At 49.2% G+C, this 18,065-nt stretch overlaps 1 protein-coding gene across 1 annotated transcript in view; it reads left to right on the top strand.

Annotated features, from left to right (window-relative positions):
* The window catches only part of znf830 (zinc finger protein 830), a 62,786-nt gene that overhangs the window by 27,504 nt on the left and 17,217 nt on the right, over positions 1-18,065 (top strand). Inside the window, exons 6-7 of the mRNA XM_033039686.1 lie at positions 12,054-12,340; positions 14,219-14,835. Of these exons, the coding sequence (XP_032895577.1) occupies positions 12,054-12,340; positions 14,219-14,835 (904 nt within the window). The remainder of the gene's footprint in view (positions 1-12,053; positions 12,341-14,218; positions 14,836-18,065) is intronic.

The raw sequence follows: 18,065 nt of genomic DNA, 5'->3' as shown, positions 1-18,065 counted from the left end.
AATACAATTTTGTCAAATGTCTGCTTATAGTTAATACCCTCTATATACTTGTGTTGCCAAGATCCCTTTACACATCGACGCTGTTAATGGTCATAGAGCCACAGCTTGAAACAGGCCCTTCGGCTCAACTTGCCCATGCTGACCAACATGCCCCATCTACACTAGTTCCACCTGCCTGCATTTGGCCCATATCCTTCTAAACCTATCCTATTCATGCCCTCCTACAGTGCCCTCCATAATGTTTGGGACAAAGACCCATCATGTATTTATTTGCCTCTGCACTCTGCACAATTTGAGATTTGTAATAGAAAAAAATCACATTTGGTTAAAATGCTCATTGTCAGATTTCGGTCTTTCAGTAAAGACCATTTGTATACATTTTGCTTTCACCATGTAGAAATTTACAGCGGTGTTTATTCATAGTCCCCCAATTTCAGGGCACCATAATGTTTGGGACATATGGCTTCACAGGTGTTTGTAATTGCTCAGGTGTGTTTAATTGCCTCCTTAATGCAGGTAAAGAGAGCACTCACACCCATGGCTCCTTTATACATTTTTCCCCTCTCACCTTATATCATTACCTTCTAGTTTTTGATTCCCTTTCATGGGTAAAAGGGACTTAATCATGTCCCTCATGATTTTGTACAACCCCTTCCTACCCCCTCAGTCTCCTATGTGTCAAGGAACTGCCTAATCACACCCTGAACCGTCAAGTCCTGGCAACATTTGCATACATTTATTTGGCATTATTTCTACTGTAATGCCCTCCTGTTATTGAATACAGGAGTTGGGACATTGTTACAGCTGTATTAAACATTAGTACGCCCACATTTGGAGTACTGAAAAGGGTCTAAATAAGATTTTTCATTATGTTACCGGGTCTGGAGGACTTAAGCCATAAGGAGTGCAGGAGGCTGAGGTTCGACCTTATGGAGCTAGACAAAATCATGAAAAGGGTTAAAAGAAACCTGGGGGCTAATTTCTTCCAGCAGAGAGTTGTGTGCATGGATGCCAGTTGAATTAGTTGAGGCTGTTACAATGGCAATGTTTAAAAGACATTTAGACAGATATATGGATCGGAGAGGTTTGGAGGGGTGTGGGTTGGGGACAGACAATTGGGACTGTTGCTATCTCCAACTCTTTTCTCCCTCCACCCCTCTCCCATGCCTCCCCCCTCCAACCCCCCCCCCCCCCCGCCCCGCCGAACCGTCTTGTTTCGCTACCCCCACCTTGCCTCGCCTCAATCCACCTATTGTATGCAAGCTCTTGCCTCACCGCGCTCACTTCATAACACTAGCGATCCACTCTTTCAGTCCAGCAGAAAGGTCTAGACCTAAAATGCCATTTGTCCATTTCCCTCCACATATCCTGCCTGACCCATTGAGTTCCTCCAGCATTTTGCTCTTTTGCCTCGATAATATTTATGTACTGATTTGGATGATCGGCAATTATGTACCAAATGTAAATCTATTAACTGGGTTATTAGTAATTTAACCTCTGCCTGGATTATGGCTTTTAAATATGTAAAATATATCTCTTGCAAGTGAAACCCAAGTTTTGTTGTGCTATATCACTCAGGAGATTCAGTTAAGTAATTCCAGTGATCGTGCCTTCCATTGTGAAGGCAAATAAAAGATCTGTGTAGTTAAAGGAATCGGAACATTTTCTGATCCTTGGAATTATTATAGTTAAAACGCCAATAAATCCTAATGACATAATCTCCTTCACTGAACAAGTCAGGGCTTGTCTTGGAGTAATAGCCCGGAACAATTTTAGTCTTGGGCTGCTTTTTTTTGTGTACCAAATCATTTATTTTCATTGAATTGTGAAATAACATTCTGATTGGTAAGTTTGCAGATGATATTAAAGTGGGTGGTTTTGCAGATAGGAAGATGGTTGTCAACAATTGCAGCAGGGTCTTGATCGGATGAGCAACAGGACTGAGGAATGGTTGATGGAATTTAATGCAGAGAAGTGTGAGGTGTTATATTTTGGGAAGTTAAACCAGAGCATGACCTATACAGTGAATGGCAAGGCTCTGGGGACTGTTGTAGAGCAGAGGGACCTAGGAATGCAGGTTCCTTGAAAGTGTTGTCACAAATAGATAGTGTGGTCAAGAAGGCTGTCGGCACATTGGCCTTCATCTGACTGACTGAGTATTGAGTATAAAAGTTGGGAAATCATGTTGAAGTTGTACAAGATATTGGGTAGGCCACATTTAGTGCAGAAGGGATCAGGGGGTATGGAGAGAAGGCAGGTATGGGATATTGATTTGGATGATCAGCCATGATCACATTGAATGGCGGTGCAGGCTCGAAGGGCCGAATGGCCTACTCCACCTATTTTCTGTGTACCTGAGACAATAACTTATTTCAAATACAAACACCACATCTGTTCCCTATGCTCTTTTGGAGAAATATTTCTCAAAACAAATGGCTTGAGTATTTAAACTTCCTTAATGAATACCTGTGCCGCATTCACCCTCTATCTTGCTGTGTGTTTCAGGATCTTTAATTTTGATTGCTGATGCCGTCAGTATCTTCCCAGTAACCCTTCCTCAGATTATCACTACCGATGTTAGTTATGTTTCTATTTTATGGTTCATTTGATTTCATCTGGGTTCAATGTTTTCACCAAGCTATACCCGTTATGTCCACTAGGGAACATGTTTTGCCTACTCCGATCACACTGTGGTCTCAACCATCGAGGCTGAAGAATCGTGCTTTGGAAACGTAGAAACATAGAAAATAGGTGCTGGAGGAGACCATTCGGACCTTAGAGCCAGCACCGCCATTCATTGTGATCATGGCTGATCGTCCCCTATCAATAACCCGTGCATGCCTTCTCCCCATATCCCTTGACTCCATTAGCCTGCAGAGCTCTATCTAACTCTCTCTTAAATCCATCCAGTGACTTGGCCTCCACTGCCCTCTGTGGAATTCCATAAATTCACAACTCTGGGTGAAAAAGTTTTTTCTCACCTCAGACTTAAATGACCTCCCCTTTATTCTGTGGCCCCTGGTTCTGGACTCACCCAACATTGGGAACATTTTTCCTGCATCTAGCTTGTCCAGTCCTTTTATAATTTTATATGTTTCTGTAAGAACCCCCTCATCCTTCTAAACCCCAGTGAATTCAAGCCTAGTCTTTTCAATCTTTCCTCGTGTGACAATCCAGCCATCCCAGGGATCAATCTCGTGAACCTACGCTGCACTGCCTCAATCACAAGGATGTCCTTCCTCAAATTAGGAGAGCAAAACTGTACACAATACTCCAGATGTGGTCTCCCCAGAGCCATATACAACTGCAGAAGAACCTCTTTACTCCAATACTGAAATCCTCTTGTTATGAAGGCCAACATTCCATTAGCTTTCTTCACTGCCTGCTGTACCTGTAAGCCAACTTTCAGTGACCGGTGTACAAGGATGCCCAGGTCTCGCTGTACCTCCCCCTTACCTAACCTAACCCCATTGGGATAATAATATGCCCCCTTGTTTTTGCCGCCAAAGTGGATAACCTCACATTTATCTATATTATACTGCATCTGCCACGCATCTGCCCACTCACTTAACCTGTCCAGGTCACCCTGCAACCTCCTAACATCCTCTTCACAGTTCACACTGCCACCCAGCTTTGTGTCATCCGCAAACTTGCTAGTGTTGCTCCTAATTCCCTCTTCCAAATCATTAATATATATGGTAAACAGTTGCGGCCCCAACACCGAGCCTTGCGGCACTCCACTCGCCACTGCCTGCCATTCTGAAAAGGACCTGTTCACTCTTACTCTTTGCTTCCAGTCTGCCAACCATTTTTCTATCCATGTCAACACCCTACTCCCAATACCATGTGCTCTAATTTTAGTCACCAGTCTCCCGTATGGGACCTTATCAAAGGCTTTCTGAAAGTCTAGATACACTACATCCACTGGCACCCCTTCATCCATTTTACTTGTCACATCCTCAAAAAATTCCAGATGTTTAGTCAAGCATGATTTCCCTTTCATAAATCCATGTTGACTTCGACTAATCCTTTTACTGCTATCCAAATGCCCCATTATTACCTCTTTAATAATTGACTCCAGCATCTTTCCCACCACCGAAGTCAGGCTAACTGGTCTGTAATTCACTATTTTCTCTCTCGATACTTTCTTGAAACGTGGGATAACATTAGCTATCCTCCAATCCACAGGAACTGATCCTGAATCTATTGAACATTGGAAAATGATCACCAATGCGTCCATTATTTCTAGAGCCACCTCCCTAAGGACCCTGGGATGCAGACCATCAGGCCCAGGTGATTTATCATCCTTCAGTCCCATTAGCCTACCCAATACTATTTCTCGCCATGAAAATTTCTTTCAGTTCCTCGACCCCCTTAGATCCTCTGTCCTCCAGTACATCTGGGAGATTGTTTGTGTCTTCCTCAGTGAAGACAGATCTGAAGTACCTGTTCAACTTTTCTGCCATTTCCTTGTTGCCCATAATAATTTCACCTGTGTCTGCCTTCAAGGGACCCACATTTGACTTTGTTACTCTTTTACCCTTGACATATCTAAAGAAGCTTTTACTGTCCTTCTTTATATTCATGGCCAGCTTCCCCTCGTACGTCATCTTTTCAGCCCGTATTGCCCGTTTTGTTTCCTTCTGTTGTCCTATGAAAGTTTCCCAATCCTCTGGCATCTGGCTACTCTTTGCTGTGTTATACATCTTTTCTTTTAGTTTTATTCTATCCCTAACTTCTCTTGTCAGCCACGGTTGCCTCCTACTCCCCAGAGACTGGGGTTCGATCCTGATTATGGATGCTGTCTGTGTGGAGTTTGTATGTTCTCCCTGTGACCACGTGGCTTTTCTCCGGTTTCCTTCCACATTCCAAAGACATGCAGATTTGTAGATTAATTGGGTTCTGTAAATTATCCTTAGTTGTGTAGGATAGAACTAGTGTGAATAGGGGATTGCTGGTCTGTGTGGACTTGGTGGGTGAAGAGCCTGTTTCCACACTGTATGTCCAAACTAAACTAAGTCAATTTCATACTTACTAATGTGAGAATGAAGATAATTATAACACTGGACGCTGCCTAAAAATAGTTAACCACCCCTCATTACCTACAGAGGAAAGATGTTTCTTTGTTATGGTTGTCTTTGTTGAACAATTAGTGTAAATAAGTAATCTACACAATCTGTAGTTCAAGATCATCTTTAATCAGTGCCCATATTATAACGGTACAACAGGTTATTAACATAGAAACATAGAAAATAGGTGCAGGAGTAGGCCATTCGGCCTTTCGAGCCTGCATCGCCATTCAATATGATCATGGCTGATCATCCAACTCAGTATCCTGTACCTGCCTTCTCTCCATACCCCCTGATACCTTAAGCCACAAGGGCCACATCTAACTCCCTCTTAAATATAGCCAATGAACTGGCCTCAACTACCTTCTGTGGCAGAGAATTCCAGAGATTCACCACTCTCTGTGCGAAATGTTTTTCTCATCTCGGTCCTAAAAGATTTCCCCCTTATCCTTAAACTGTGACCCCCTTGTTCTGGACTTCCCCAACATCGGGAACAATCTTCCTGCATCTAGCCTGTCCAACCCCTTAAGAATTTTGTAAGTTTCTATAAGATCCCCCCTCAATCTTCTAAATTCTAGCGAGTACAAGCCAAGTCTATCCAGTCTTTCTTCATATGAAAGTCCTGACATGCCAGGAATCAGTCTGGCGAACCTTCTCTGTACTCCCTCTATGGCAAGAATGTCTTTCCTCAGATTAGGAGACCAACACTGTACACAATACTCCAGGTGTGGTCTCACCAAGACCCTGTACAACTGCAGTAGAACCTCCCTACTCCTATACTCAAATCCTTTTGCAATGAATGCTAACACACCATTCGCTTTCTTCACTGCCTGCTGTACCTGCATGCCTACTTTCAATGACTGGTGTACCATGACACCCAGGTCTAGTTGCATCTCCCCTTTTCCTAATCGGCCACCATTCAGATAATAGTCTACTTTCCTGTTTTTGCACCAAAGTGGATAACCTCACATTTATCCACATTATACTGCATCTGCCATGCATTTGCCCACTCACCCAGCCTATCAAGTCACCTTGCAGCCTCCTAGCATCCTCCTCACAGCTAACACTGCCCCCCAGCTTCATGTCATCAGCAAACTTGGAGATGTTGCTTTCAATTCCCTCGTCCAAATCATTAATATATATTGTAAATAGCTGGGGTACCAGCACTGAGCCTTGCGGTACCCCACTAGTCACTGCCTGTCATTCTGAAAAGGACCCGTTTACTCCTACTCTTTGCTTCCTGTCTGCCAGCCAGTTCTCTATCCACATCAATACTGAACCCCCAATACCGTGTGCTTTAAGTTTGTATACTAATCTCTTATGTGGGACATTGTCGACTTACCTTCTGAAAGTCCAGATATAACACATCCACTGGTTCTCCCTTATCCACTCTACTAGTTACATCCTCGAAAAATTCTATAAGATTCGTCAGACATGATTTACCTTTCATAAATCCATGTTGACTTTGTCCAATGATTTCACCACTTTCCAAATGTACTGCTATCCCATCTTTAATAACTGACTAGCAATTTCCCCACTACCGATGTTAGACTAACTGGTCTGTAATTTCCCGTTTTCTCTCTCCCTTTTTAAAAAGTGGGGTTACATTAGCTACCCTCCAATCCTCAGGAACTACTCCAGAATCTAAAGAGTTTTGAAAAATTATCACTAATGCATCCACTATTTCTGGGGCTACTTCCTTAAGTACTCTGGGATGCAGCCTATCTGGCCCTGGGGATTTATCGGCCTTTAATCCGTTCAATTTACCTAACACCACTTCCCGGCTAACCTGGATTTCACTCAGTTCCTCCATCTCATTTGACCCCCGGTCCCCTGCTATTTCCGGCAGATTATTTATGTCTTCCTTAGTGAAGACAGAACCAAAGTAGTTATTCAATTGGTCTGCCATGTCCTTGTTCCCCATGATCAATTCACCTGTTTCTGACTGCAAGGGACCTACATTTGTTTTAACTAATCTTTTTCTCTTCACATATCTATAAAAACCTTTGCAGTCAGTTTTTATGTTCCCTGCCAGTTTTCTTTCATAATCTATTTTCCCTTTCCTAATTAATCCCTTTGTCCACCTCTGCTGGACTCTGAATTTCTCCCAGTACTCTGGTAGGCTGCTTTTTCTGGCGAATTTGTATGCTTCATCTTTTGTTTTGATACTATCCCTGATTTCCCTTGTTATCCACGGATGCACTACCTTCCCTAATTTATTTTTTTGCCAAACTGGGATGAACAATTGTTGTAGTTCATCCATGCAGTCTTTAAATGCCTTCCATTGCATATCCACCATCAACCCTTTAAGAATCAATTGCCAGTCTATCTTGGCCAATTCACGTCTCATTCCCTCAATGAATAGAATAGAATAGAATAGTTTCTTTATTGTCATTGTAACATGAACCATGTACAACGAAATTGTAAAATGTCAGCCAGTCAGTGCACCATTCAAACATTTCTAAAAGCTAACGATACATACAAAGTAAAATATTTAAAAAGATAAACAACTAAAATAAATATCATAAAAATAGCACGCATAAACACCCAGCTCTCGACTGTGCACCTTTCTTTAAGTTCAGAACCCTTGTTTCTGAATTAATTATGTCACTCTCCATTCTAATGAAGAACTCAACCATATTATGGTCACTCTTGCCCAAGGGGCCACACACAACAAGACTGCGCGTTATTAGCTGTTAGTTCATCGGTACCACTTCCAAGACTGCCCAGTGTGGGAAGTGGGTGTTAGTATGAATCATACAGTAAGGTGGGGTTAGTGATGCTATTCTACTATGATTGGTCCACATGCGTTAATCAATCTACAATTAGTAAGTTGGAATTACGGAAAACATTAATGGGACACAGAACCCGATGAGCCGGATGCAAACCATGAGGATTTCTGAACAATTAGTGTTTCACAATATTTGTCAGAGTTTGTCAGAGTTTCACAATATTAAAAAGTTAAGGAGGAAAAACTGGAAACATAGAAAATAGGTGCAGGTGTAGGTCATTCGGCCATTCGGCCCTTCGAGCCTGCACCGCCATTCAATATGATCATGGCTGAAACAAAACACTGAAACATGGCAACAAAAACTCATGTCAGGCTGTTATTCATTGATTACAGCTCGGCATTTAACACAATCATCCCCTCCAAACTGGTTACCAAACTCGCAGAACTGGGTCTCTGCGCATCCCTCTGCAACTGGATCCTCGACTTCCTTGTCCACAGACCACAGTCTGTTCGTATTGGTGGAAATGTGTCAGCCTCAATAACAATCAGCATGGGAGCACCTCAAGGCTGCGTGCTCAGCCCCCTGCTGTACTCACTCTATGCCCATGACTGCGTAGCGAACCACAGTGCGAACTCCATCATCAAGTTCGCTGACGACACCACTATTGTGGGGCGTATCACTGATGGGGATGAGTCAGAGTACAGAAGAGAGATCGAGCAACTGTCCATATGGTGCCAGCGCAATAACCTGGCCCTCAACATCAGCAAAACCAAGGAACTGATTGTGGACTTTGGAAGGAGTAGGAGGGGGACCCACAGCCCCATTTATAGCAACGGGTCGATGGTTGAAAGGGTCAAGAACTTCAAATTCCTGGGCGTGCACATCTCTGAAGATCTTTCCTGGTCCGAGAACACTAACGCAATTATCAAAAAAGCTCATCAGCGCCTCTACTTCCTGAGAAGATTACGGAGAGTCGGATTGTCAAGGAAGACTCTCTCTAACTTCTACAGGTGCACAGTAGAGAGCATGCTGACCGGTTGCATCGTGGCTTGGTTCGGCAATTTGAGCGCCCTGGAGAGGAAAAGACTACAAAAAGTAGTAAACACTGCCCAGTCCATCATCGGCTCTGACCTTCCTTCCATCGAGGGGATTTATCGCAGTCGCTGCCTCAAAAAGGCTGGCAGTATCATCAAAGATCCACACCATCCTGGCCACACACTCATCTCCCTGCTACCTTCAGGTAGAAGGTACAGGAGCCTGAAGACTGCAACAACCAGGTTCAGGAATAGCCACTTCCCCTCAGCCATCAGGCTATTAAACCTGGCTCGGACAAAACTCTGATTATTAGCAACCACTTTCTGTTATTTATTACTGGACTTTGTGCCTTCCCTCATGGTGGGAGCCATTGTGGGGGGATGTTCTTTATGTTTAAATCTCTTATTAATGTTATGTCTGTATTCTTTCTTTATGTGCTGCATTGGCAAGAAGCATTTCACTACACCTAGGTGTATGTGACCAATAAATAACCTTTGAACCTTTGAACCTTATTTGCACTACCAGTTTATTTATACATGTGTGTATATATTTATATCATGGTATATGGACACATTTATCTGTTTTGTAGTAAATGCCTACTATTTTCTGTGTGCTTAAGCAAAGCAAGAATTTCATTGTCCTATACACTAAACTTGAACTTGATCATCCAACTCAGTATCCTGTACGTCATTATGATGGAAATGATGGAAGGATACGTGCATGTGCAGGGGGAGGAAGTGGTTGGAAATTAGGAAGATGATTCAGCCACTTATGCATTGAAATTGAACACTATGTTCTCTATGAGAACCACACACCTTAGTATCAATAATACCTGTTTACCACCCACTCTTGTTCATTTTGTATTTTCCATATTTTTAAGGCATGATCATGTCACATGAGACATTGGTACAATAGCTGTCTGGTTTGGCAAGTTCGACTAGTTCTTGCAAATAATAATATTTCCGGCTCTTGACAAATCACACAGGAGTAAGAGGAGACCAATGTACCACAACTCGGTATTTAAAGCATCATTGTAATGTCATGCTAAAAATGCATGTGATAGGCAAATAAAATATATATAACCCAAAACCTGGAACACCTGGCGGTGAAGTGCCGCCCCTTCTACCTACCGAGGGAATTCACCTCCATCATCCTGACCACGGTCTACATCCCACCTCAGGCAGACGTCCGTCAGGCAGTGGAGGAGCTGCACGCCATGGACAACAAGCACCAGACAACTTACCCCGAGGCGTTTACCACCATAGCCGGGGACTTCAAAGTCAACCTGAAGAAATCGCTTCCTAACTTCCACCAACATGTCTCCTGCAGCACCAGAGGATCAAACACCCTTGACCACTGCTACACGACCATCAAAGACGCCTATTGCTCTACCCCTCGCCATCACTTTGGAAAATCCGACCATTCCGCAGTACTGTTTCTTCCCGCATACAGGCAGCAACTGAAGAAAGCACCCCCAGAGGTGAGGACTGTACAGAGCTGGTCAGGGGAGGCAGAGGAATAACTCCAGGACTACTTGGAGTCTGTAGAGTGGGCACTGTTCAAGGCAACAGACCTGAATGAATACGCCACAGTGGTTACAGACTTCATAAGGAAATGTGTGGAGGACTGCGTTCCAATACAAGCCTTCTGAGTGTTTCTTAACCAGAAGCCTTGGATGAACCATGAGATCCGCATTCTTCTGAAGACCAGATCCCGGGCATTCAGGTCTGGCGATGCAGATGGCTATAAGAAGTCCAGATAGGACTTTGGTAAGGCCATCACAAAGGCCAAAATGGACTTCTGCTCTAAGCTGGAGGATGGGACAGATGGTCGGCAACTGTGGCAGGGCTTGAATGCCATCACCTCCTAAAAGGCGAAATCAGGAGGCAGCTCAAACAACAGAGAAGCATCACTCCCTGACGAGCTCAGTACGTTCTTCGCACGGTTCGATAAGGAGAACAGTGATGTGCCTTCCCAAGCCCTCATTCGCCCTGTAGGTATTACAGTCACAGTCACAGAGGCCGACGTCAGGAAGGTGAACCGTCGGAAAGCGGCTGATGGTATACCCGGTCAAGTTCTCAAGACCTGTGCAGACCAACTGGCGTGAGTTTTTGCGCGACATTTTCAACCTCTCACTTCTGACGTCTGAGGTTCCCACCTGCTTTAAGAGGGCATCAATAATACCGGTGCCCAATAAGAGTAGGGTGACGTGCCTCAATGACTATCGACCAGTGGCACTAACGTCTGTGGTGATGAAGTACTTTGGTGCACATCAACTCCAACCTCGACAAGCACCTCGACCCACTACAGTTCGCATACCGCCACAACAGGTCAACGGAGAATGCAATTTCACTGGCTCTCCACTCCGCATTGGACCACTTGGACAATAAAAACACTTACGTCAAGCTGTTGTTTATAGACTACAGCTCGGCGTTTAATACCATCATCCCTTCCAAGCTGGTTACGCGAGGAGGTGTGGTGATTAGGAGCTCCCGTCCAAACTAAAAATACGTGAATTTAAACATCTTTCTGGATTTCGGAGGAGGTACAGCGGTACTTTTAAACATCTTGGAGTATCGTTGCAATGCTGCAGAGACTTGTTTTAAAGTTTTTCTGCTTGTTTTGGGACTGCGAGCAGTCTTATCAACTGACTGCGTAGCTCCCACTACGGTCGCTGGCAACCTGCCAGGAAACTGTTTTGTGTACCAAAAGAGGGGAGAAAATTATTTCTGGACTTGTACAACTGTGTCCAGAACAACCCCCTTACTGACTCGTTGAGGCTGTCCGGCCCGGTCTGGTTTTCGTGGGGTGTGGGAGGTTTTCTGCACCTCCACCATCTCGACCTTCTTTTGCGGCCTTGTAGTTTGGAGCTGACGACGAAGCCTCCTTTCTCTCGGCAAGACCGAGAGATAAGAGGCTTCCAACAACAAGACTGCAGGCAAGTCCCCTTTTGTTGCTGTAGGAGCAGCGAAGAACAGCTGGGATTGCCTGCGAAGGTCAGCAGCTCGCCAGGGAACGCAGGAGAGCCGAGAGTTTTCCAGCGATGAGGTGGTGACGCAGCAGTTTTCCGGGGGAGCTGCCATTATCAGCGTTTGAGGCGACACCAATTTGCCTCCCTCTCTCGAACTTCCATTCGTTTGTATTTTTGTCTTTGGACTTGGCCTCGTGCCATTTGGACTGTCTGTGTCTGTTTCAGTGATATGTTTTAAAATTGTAGCACCTGATACTATGCTGGGTCAGTGTTCTAAGGGAGCGGGGCCCTCCAGGAGCTATGCAAAGGCGGCTGCTTCAGCTGCTTCGGCTACTGCTCTGGTGGCCCGGTTCCCCATGAAGAACCTGCCGTTTGAGCATTGGATAAGGTGCTACTTGCCCCCCCAGATCAACCTGGAGGACTGCTCGGCTGCCGTTGCCGTGGCGGCCAAGCCCGCAGGTGTCTTGTATGTGGGCAAAATGTTTGGGAAGGCCGTGTTCTTCCTCGAGTCTGTTGAGGGGGTGAATGCGGCCGTGAGTAAAGGGGTCACAGTGGGGGGAATGTTTTTGCAGGTTGAGCCCTTGGTGACCACTGCGCAGCGGGTGGTCCTGTCCAATGTCCCACCCTGCATCACAAATGAGGCCCTCCTTCCCCACCTTCACACCCTGGGGAAGGTACTCACGGACATCACCCCAATATCCCAGGGGTTCCGCAGGAAGGAGCTGCGGCACGTTCTTTCCCTCCGGCGCCAGGTGTCAATAATGCTGGACCAGGAGGAGGTAGTTGACGGGCGCTTCTGTGTCCAGCAGGATGGGCGTGACTTTACCATCATCTGGACATCGGAGCGCCCAAGGTGCCATGCCTGTAAGGAAGTGGGGCATATTCGGAGGAATTGCCCCAAATCCCGGGCGGGGGCCTCCGCCTCCAGTGCCACTAACCCCCCTCTCCCCCCTGCTCCCACCCCCCATGTAGTTGAGGCAGCGAACCCTGGGGTTGCGCAGAGCGTGGGTGGGGGTGGGGAGGTTCAAAAGAAGGAGGGCAAGGTGGCAAAGAAGGTGAAGCACCTGGGGAACAAAAACCCCAAGGACAAGAGCAATCCACCCATCCCTTCACCTCCCATTAGGGAGTCCGCAAGCCCCATAATCCAGCCGGGGGCAGTGGGGATCGGGCGGGAGGAGGGGGAGCCACAGAAAAAGGCTGTTAAGGCGACACCAGAGTCTGTGAGCTCCTCCCCTGTGAAGAAAAGGAGGAGGCATCTCTCTGGGGAGGAGCAGAAGGGGGACGAACGGGAATCCTCCAGGGTGGAGGGGAGTACTGTGGTGGAGGAGGACTCCCACCCTCTGGTTCAGGCCCCGGTCCCATGTTCTGGAGGGGATTCTGGGGAGGGTGGTGATGGGGACCACTCCGGTGCTATGGAGCAGGGGGAGATTCCTGTTGGGGAGGGACTCCCGCATCAGGCACCTGAGGAAGCCCAGAAGCAACCCACCCAGGACGAGGCGCAGAGCACACCTCTGGAGTTAGAGACTGTAGATGGAGAGGGGGTTGGGGAACCCAGCCCTTCTCTGCCTCAGGACCTGGCTCCAGAGGGACTCCCTGAGTCTGATGCACCAGAGTCCTCTCTGGGCCCAACTGGGAGAGGGATAGTCACCCCCACTGCCGATGGTCTTGAATCCCCGGGGACATCTGGGGAAGGCCCCTCTACCACTGATCCCAGGGTTGGGGCTGAGGTGGAGGAGAGACCAGCGGGTGGAGCAGAGGCAACCGCTGCACAGGGTGAGGCGGGTGTTTTAAGCACAGAAGGTGTGTCCGGAGTTGGGGATGGTGACTCCATCTGCAGTGAGCAGGTGGAAGGGGACTCCTCGGGCAATGAGTCAATGGATGTTCTCGCTCCCCCTGACGCCACTCCACTCATTTCAGTGGAGGAGATCCGCGAGTTCGTCACGGCCACCGAAGGAGCCCAACATCGGCCCAGACTGGCCTCCCTTCGGTGGCCGAACATAAAAGGGCTCACTAGCTCGCTAAAACTCATCCTCAAAAAGAGGGTGAGGGGCAAGGGGTCAAAGGGGGTGAAGGGGAACGACTGGCGTCAGCTCAGGTCCTTTTTGGACGACCTGGAGAAGGACGACAAGGCCGAGAGCAGCGTCGTTCCTGCTGAGGGTAGAGGGAGCCGTAGAGCGTCCCTTGTAGCCAAGATCCGGAAGGTAAAACCTACCGCCAATCCACCTAGGGTCCGGAGGGGGAGGAGCAGCTCTGCTGTCAGCGACCGGGGGACTGGTGAGGGGATCTAGTGTACTCCTGACATGGCGATCACCATAGCCAGTTACAACATAAATGGCAGCAGGAGGCCTCTCCGCAGGTTTAACCATCTCTCAACCCTGAGGGATGGGAAATATGCGGTGAGCTTCCTGCAGGAAACCCACACCACCCCAGGAGACAAGTCCACTTGGCTCCTGGAGTGGGGTGGCGAAGTCTTCATGAGCCACCTCAGCTCCATTTCCAGTGGGGTGGCCATTTTGTTGGCCCCGAATTTCCGGCCTGAGATCCTAAAGGTCCAGGAACTGGTGCCAGGCCGCTTGCTTCACTTGGCCATGCGCCTGGATGGCGTGCCGTTGCATTTTGTCAACGTGTACGCCCCCAAGCTTGCCGTGTTGCAGACGCGCCTGTTCCGGGAGGTGTCTACGCTGCTGAGCTCCATCGACCCTGGTGACTGCGTGATCCTCGGGGGGGATTTCAACTGTACCCTCGAGGAAGGAGACCGTTCCGGTCTCCAGCGTGGTCAGGAGTCGGTGAAGAAGTTGAAGGAGCTCGTGGGCTCCTTTGACTTGGTAGACACTTGGAGGAACCTCCACCCCGACTCTAGGGCCTTCTCCAGAAGGTCAGAGGGGGGTGGGTCTCGCATCGACCGCCTGTGCATTTCTAGGGCGTACGTCTCCCGCGTCGCGGCGGCCTCCATGCTGCCGGTGCCGTGCTCGGACCACCACCTGGTGTGGGCGGAGTTTAACCCGCTGCGCATGAGGGGAGGGTCCGCGTACTGGCATTTTAAGAACAGGCTGCTGGAGGATCGCCGCTTCCGGGACTCGTTTGCGAGGTTCTGGAATACCTAGAAGAGGAAGCGGGGAGGATTTCACTCCCTGCGGCTATGGTGGGATGTGGGCAAGGCCCACATCCGGAGTTTCTGTCAGGAGTACACTAGAGGGTCGACCAAGAGACACGATTCCAAGATCAGACAGCTCGGGAGCGAGCTGCTCGATTTGGATTCGCGTCTAAGTCAGACCGTCGGGGACACGATCCTCTGGAGGGAATACCAGGAGAAGAAGGACGCGCTGAAGGAGCTACAGTTGGAGCAATCTCGAGGCGCGTACGTGAGGTCGCGGATCCAATTGCTCCACGATTTGGACCGCGGTTCACCCTTCTTCTACTCACTGGAGAAGTGGCGAGGAGTCCGTCAGCAGTTAGTGGAGCTGCTCGCTGATGATGACTCCTCCGTCACTGAACCAGAGGACATTAACGCAGCAGTTCGTTCCTTTTATGGGACCTTGTTCTCACCAGATAGCTCTGGCGGGGACGAGTGCAGTGATCTGTGGGAAGGTCTAGCCACGGTCGACCCGGAGGGTGCCGAGCGTCTGGATGCCCCCCTGACACTGGATGAACTGACCGCGGCCCTCCATCAGATCCGAAGGGGCAAATCCCCTGGCCTAGAGGGACTGACAGCAGAGTTCCTCCGCACTTTCTGGGGGATCCTTGGGGAGGACTACACCATGGTATTGAGGGAGAGCCTGGCGACAGGAGAGATGCCCCTGTCTTGGCGAAGGGCTGTCGTGGTCCTTCTGCCCAAGAAGGGCGATCTCCGCCGTATAAAAAACTGGCACCCAGTCTCCCTCCTCTGTACCGACTACAAGGTCTTTGCCAAGGCAATGGCAAACCGTCTGGGCCCAGTGCTGGCTCAAGTGATCTACCCTGACCAGTCTTACACGGTCCCAGGCCAGTCCATCCAGGACAATATCCATCTGGTCCGGGACCTGGTCTACCTGGCTCAGGAGACCAGTGTACCCACTGCCTTTCTCTCCCTCGACCAGGAAAAGGCTTTTGACAGGGTGGATCACGAGTATCTGTTGAGGACTCTGAGGGCGTTTGGGTTCGTGCCGCACTTTGTGTCCCGGATCCGACTTTTATACGCCACCGCAGAGTGCCTCGTGAAAGTCAATGGATCCTTGACGGCCCCCATTCCCTTCCACAGAGGAGTACGTCAGGGATGCCCCATGTCTTGCCAACTGTACGCCATCTGCGTGGAGCCATTCCTTAGTCTGCTTCGGAGGAAGTTGACGGGCATGGTTCTACGCGAGCCGGTCATGGAGGTGGTCCTCTCGGTCTACGCCGATGACGTGCTGCTCATGGTCACCGACCCCGTCGACCTGCAGAGGATGCATGAGTGCCAACGAGTCTTCTCGGCAGCCTCCTCTGACAGGATCAACTGGGGGAAATGTTCTGGACTCTTGGTGGGTCCCTGGCAGGTGGACTCCCTCCCGGAGGAGATGAGGTCTTTCACGTGGAGTACCACACACCTCCTCTACCTGGGAGTCTACCTGAGTCCCGGTGTGGAGACCTGGCTGGCGAACTGGCAGGAGCTGGAGGTGAAAGTCGTCACCCGGCTGGGGCGCTGGGCGGGTCTCCTCAGAGTGCTTTCGTACCGGGGCAGGGTGTTGGTCATTAACCAACTCGTGGCCTCCATGCTCTGGTACAGATTGACCACATTGGTCCCATCAGCCACCTTTGCTGGGATCATCCAGAAGAAGTTGGTGGACTTCTTCTGGGGCAACGGAAAGCACTGGGTCTCTGCAGCGGTCCTGAGTCTCCCGATCGAGGAGGGCGGTCAGTCGCTGGTGTGCATTCGCACCAAGGTGGCGGCTCTCCGCCTCAGGACCTTGCAGAGATACCTGTACTCAGGGCATCCTCCCAGGTGGCACGTGCTGGCAACGCACCTTTTCCAACGGAGCCGCTGCCTTCAAGGAGGTACGCGGTTCCCGATGGTGGGGGTCAGCCGTGCGGTCCTGATGGGGATGCCTGGCTTCTACAGGGACTTGTTGAGAGTCTGGAACCTGGTTGCCGTTGACCAGGCCCCACCTCCACCGGCGGAGGGTGACGGCCCGGGCTTGAGAGCAGCCGGTCCCTGTCCCGCCCCATCGGGTGACCGGGGGGCTTAAACGTGTGGAGTACTGGTGGTTGAGCAAGCCCCCGCTCAGCCGGAAGTACTCATCGGACCAAGGCGTCGTAATCCATCCCGGTAGCCGGTCCCACACAATGTGAGCCGCCTTTCCTCGACACCCTTCGTCTCCCTCCGAGACGCAGGGAGGCGTGTCCTGTACAGGCTCCTCCTCCACACCCTGCACTTCCTCGCCCTGGTCCACCGTCCGGACACCAAGTGGCGGTCGGTGTTCCCTTCCGGTCGCGAGGGGGGCCCCCGGTGGGGGTCCCTCTACGCAGGGATTCTCCCCCTCTACATTGGGGACCTGGGGTGGAGGGTATTGCACCGAGGTGTTCCCTGCAACCTGTTTCTCTCGCGGTTCACAGACTCGCCAGCCGCCTGCCACTTTTGCGGGCTGGAAGAGTCTGTGTACCACGTGTACATGGAGTGCGTGAGGCTGCAGCCACTGTTTGAATATCTAAAGGGGCTGCTCCTTGCCTTCTGGCTGCATTTTTCACCCACCATCCTCATCTTTGGACACCCTGTGCGTAGGGGAGAGGGTAGGGCTGAAGATGTCCTGGTTGGGTTGCTCCTGGGCCTGGCCAAGCTGGCCATCCGCGAGTCACGGCGCCAGACGGTGGAGGGCTCTACCCGAGCCGGCTGCCTGCCCCTTTTCCGGGGTTACGTCCGTGCCCGGGTGGGATTAGAAAGGGAATACGCCCTGTCTGCGGGCACCCTGAGGGAGTTCCGGGACCGCTGGGCTCCGCAGGGTGTTGAATGTATCCTCAATAAGGATTGTATCATAGTTGTATAGTAGTTTATTACATGTTTGTATTGTATTATGGTGGTGGGTTCTGGCTTGTTTTATTGTAGTGTAATATTATTTTTTAATAATTGAATACATTTATTTAAAAAATTAAAAAAAAAAAAAGCTGGTTATCAAGCTCACGGAACTGGGTCTCTGTGCGTCCCTCTGCAATTGGAACCTCGACTTCCTCATCCACAGACCACAGTCTGTTCGCATTGGCGAAAACACTTCATCCTCAGTAACAATTAGTACGGGAGCACCTCAAGGT

Source organism: Amblyraja radiata, chromosome 2 (assembly GCF_010909765.2).
Source record: "Amblyraja radiata isolate CabotCenter1 chromosome 2, sAmbRad1.1.pri, whole genome shotgun sequence".
In the NCBI taxonomy this organism is placed as follows: Eukaryota; Metazoa; Chordata; class Chondrichthyes; order Rajiformes; family Rajidae; genus Amblyraja; species Amblyraja radiata.
This window is presented reverse-complemented; position numbering and strand designations above follow the sequence as displayed.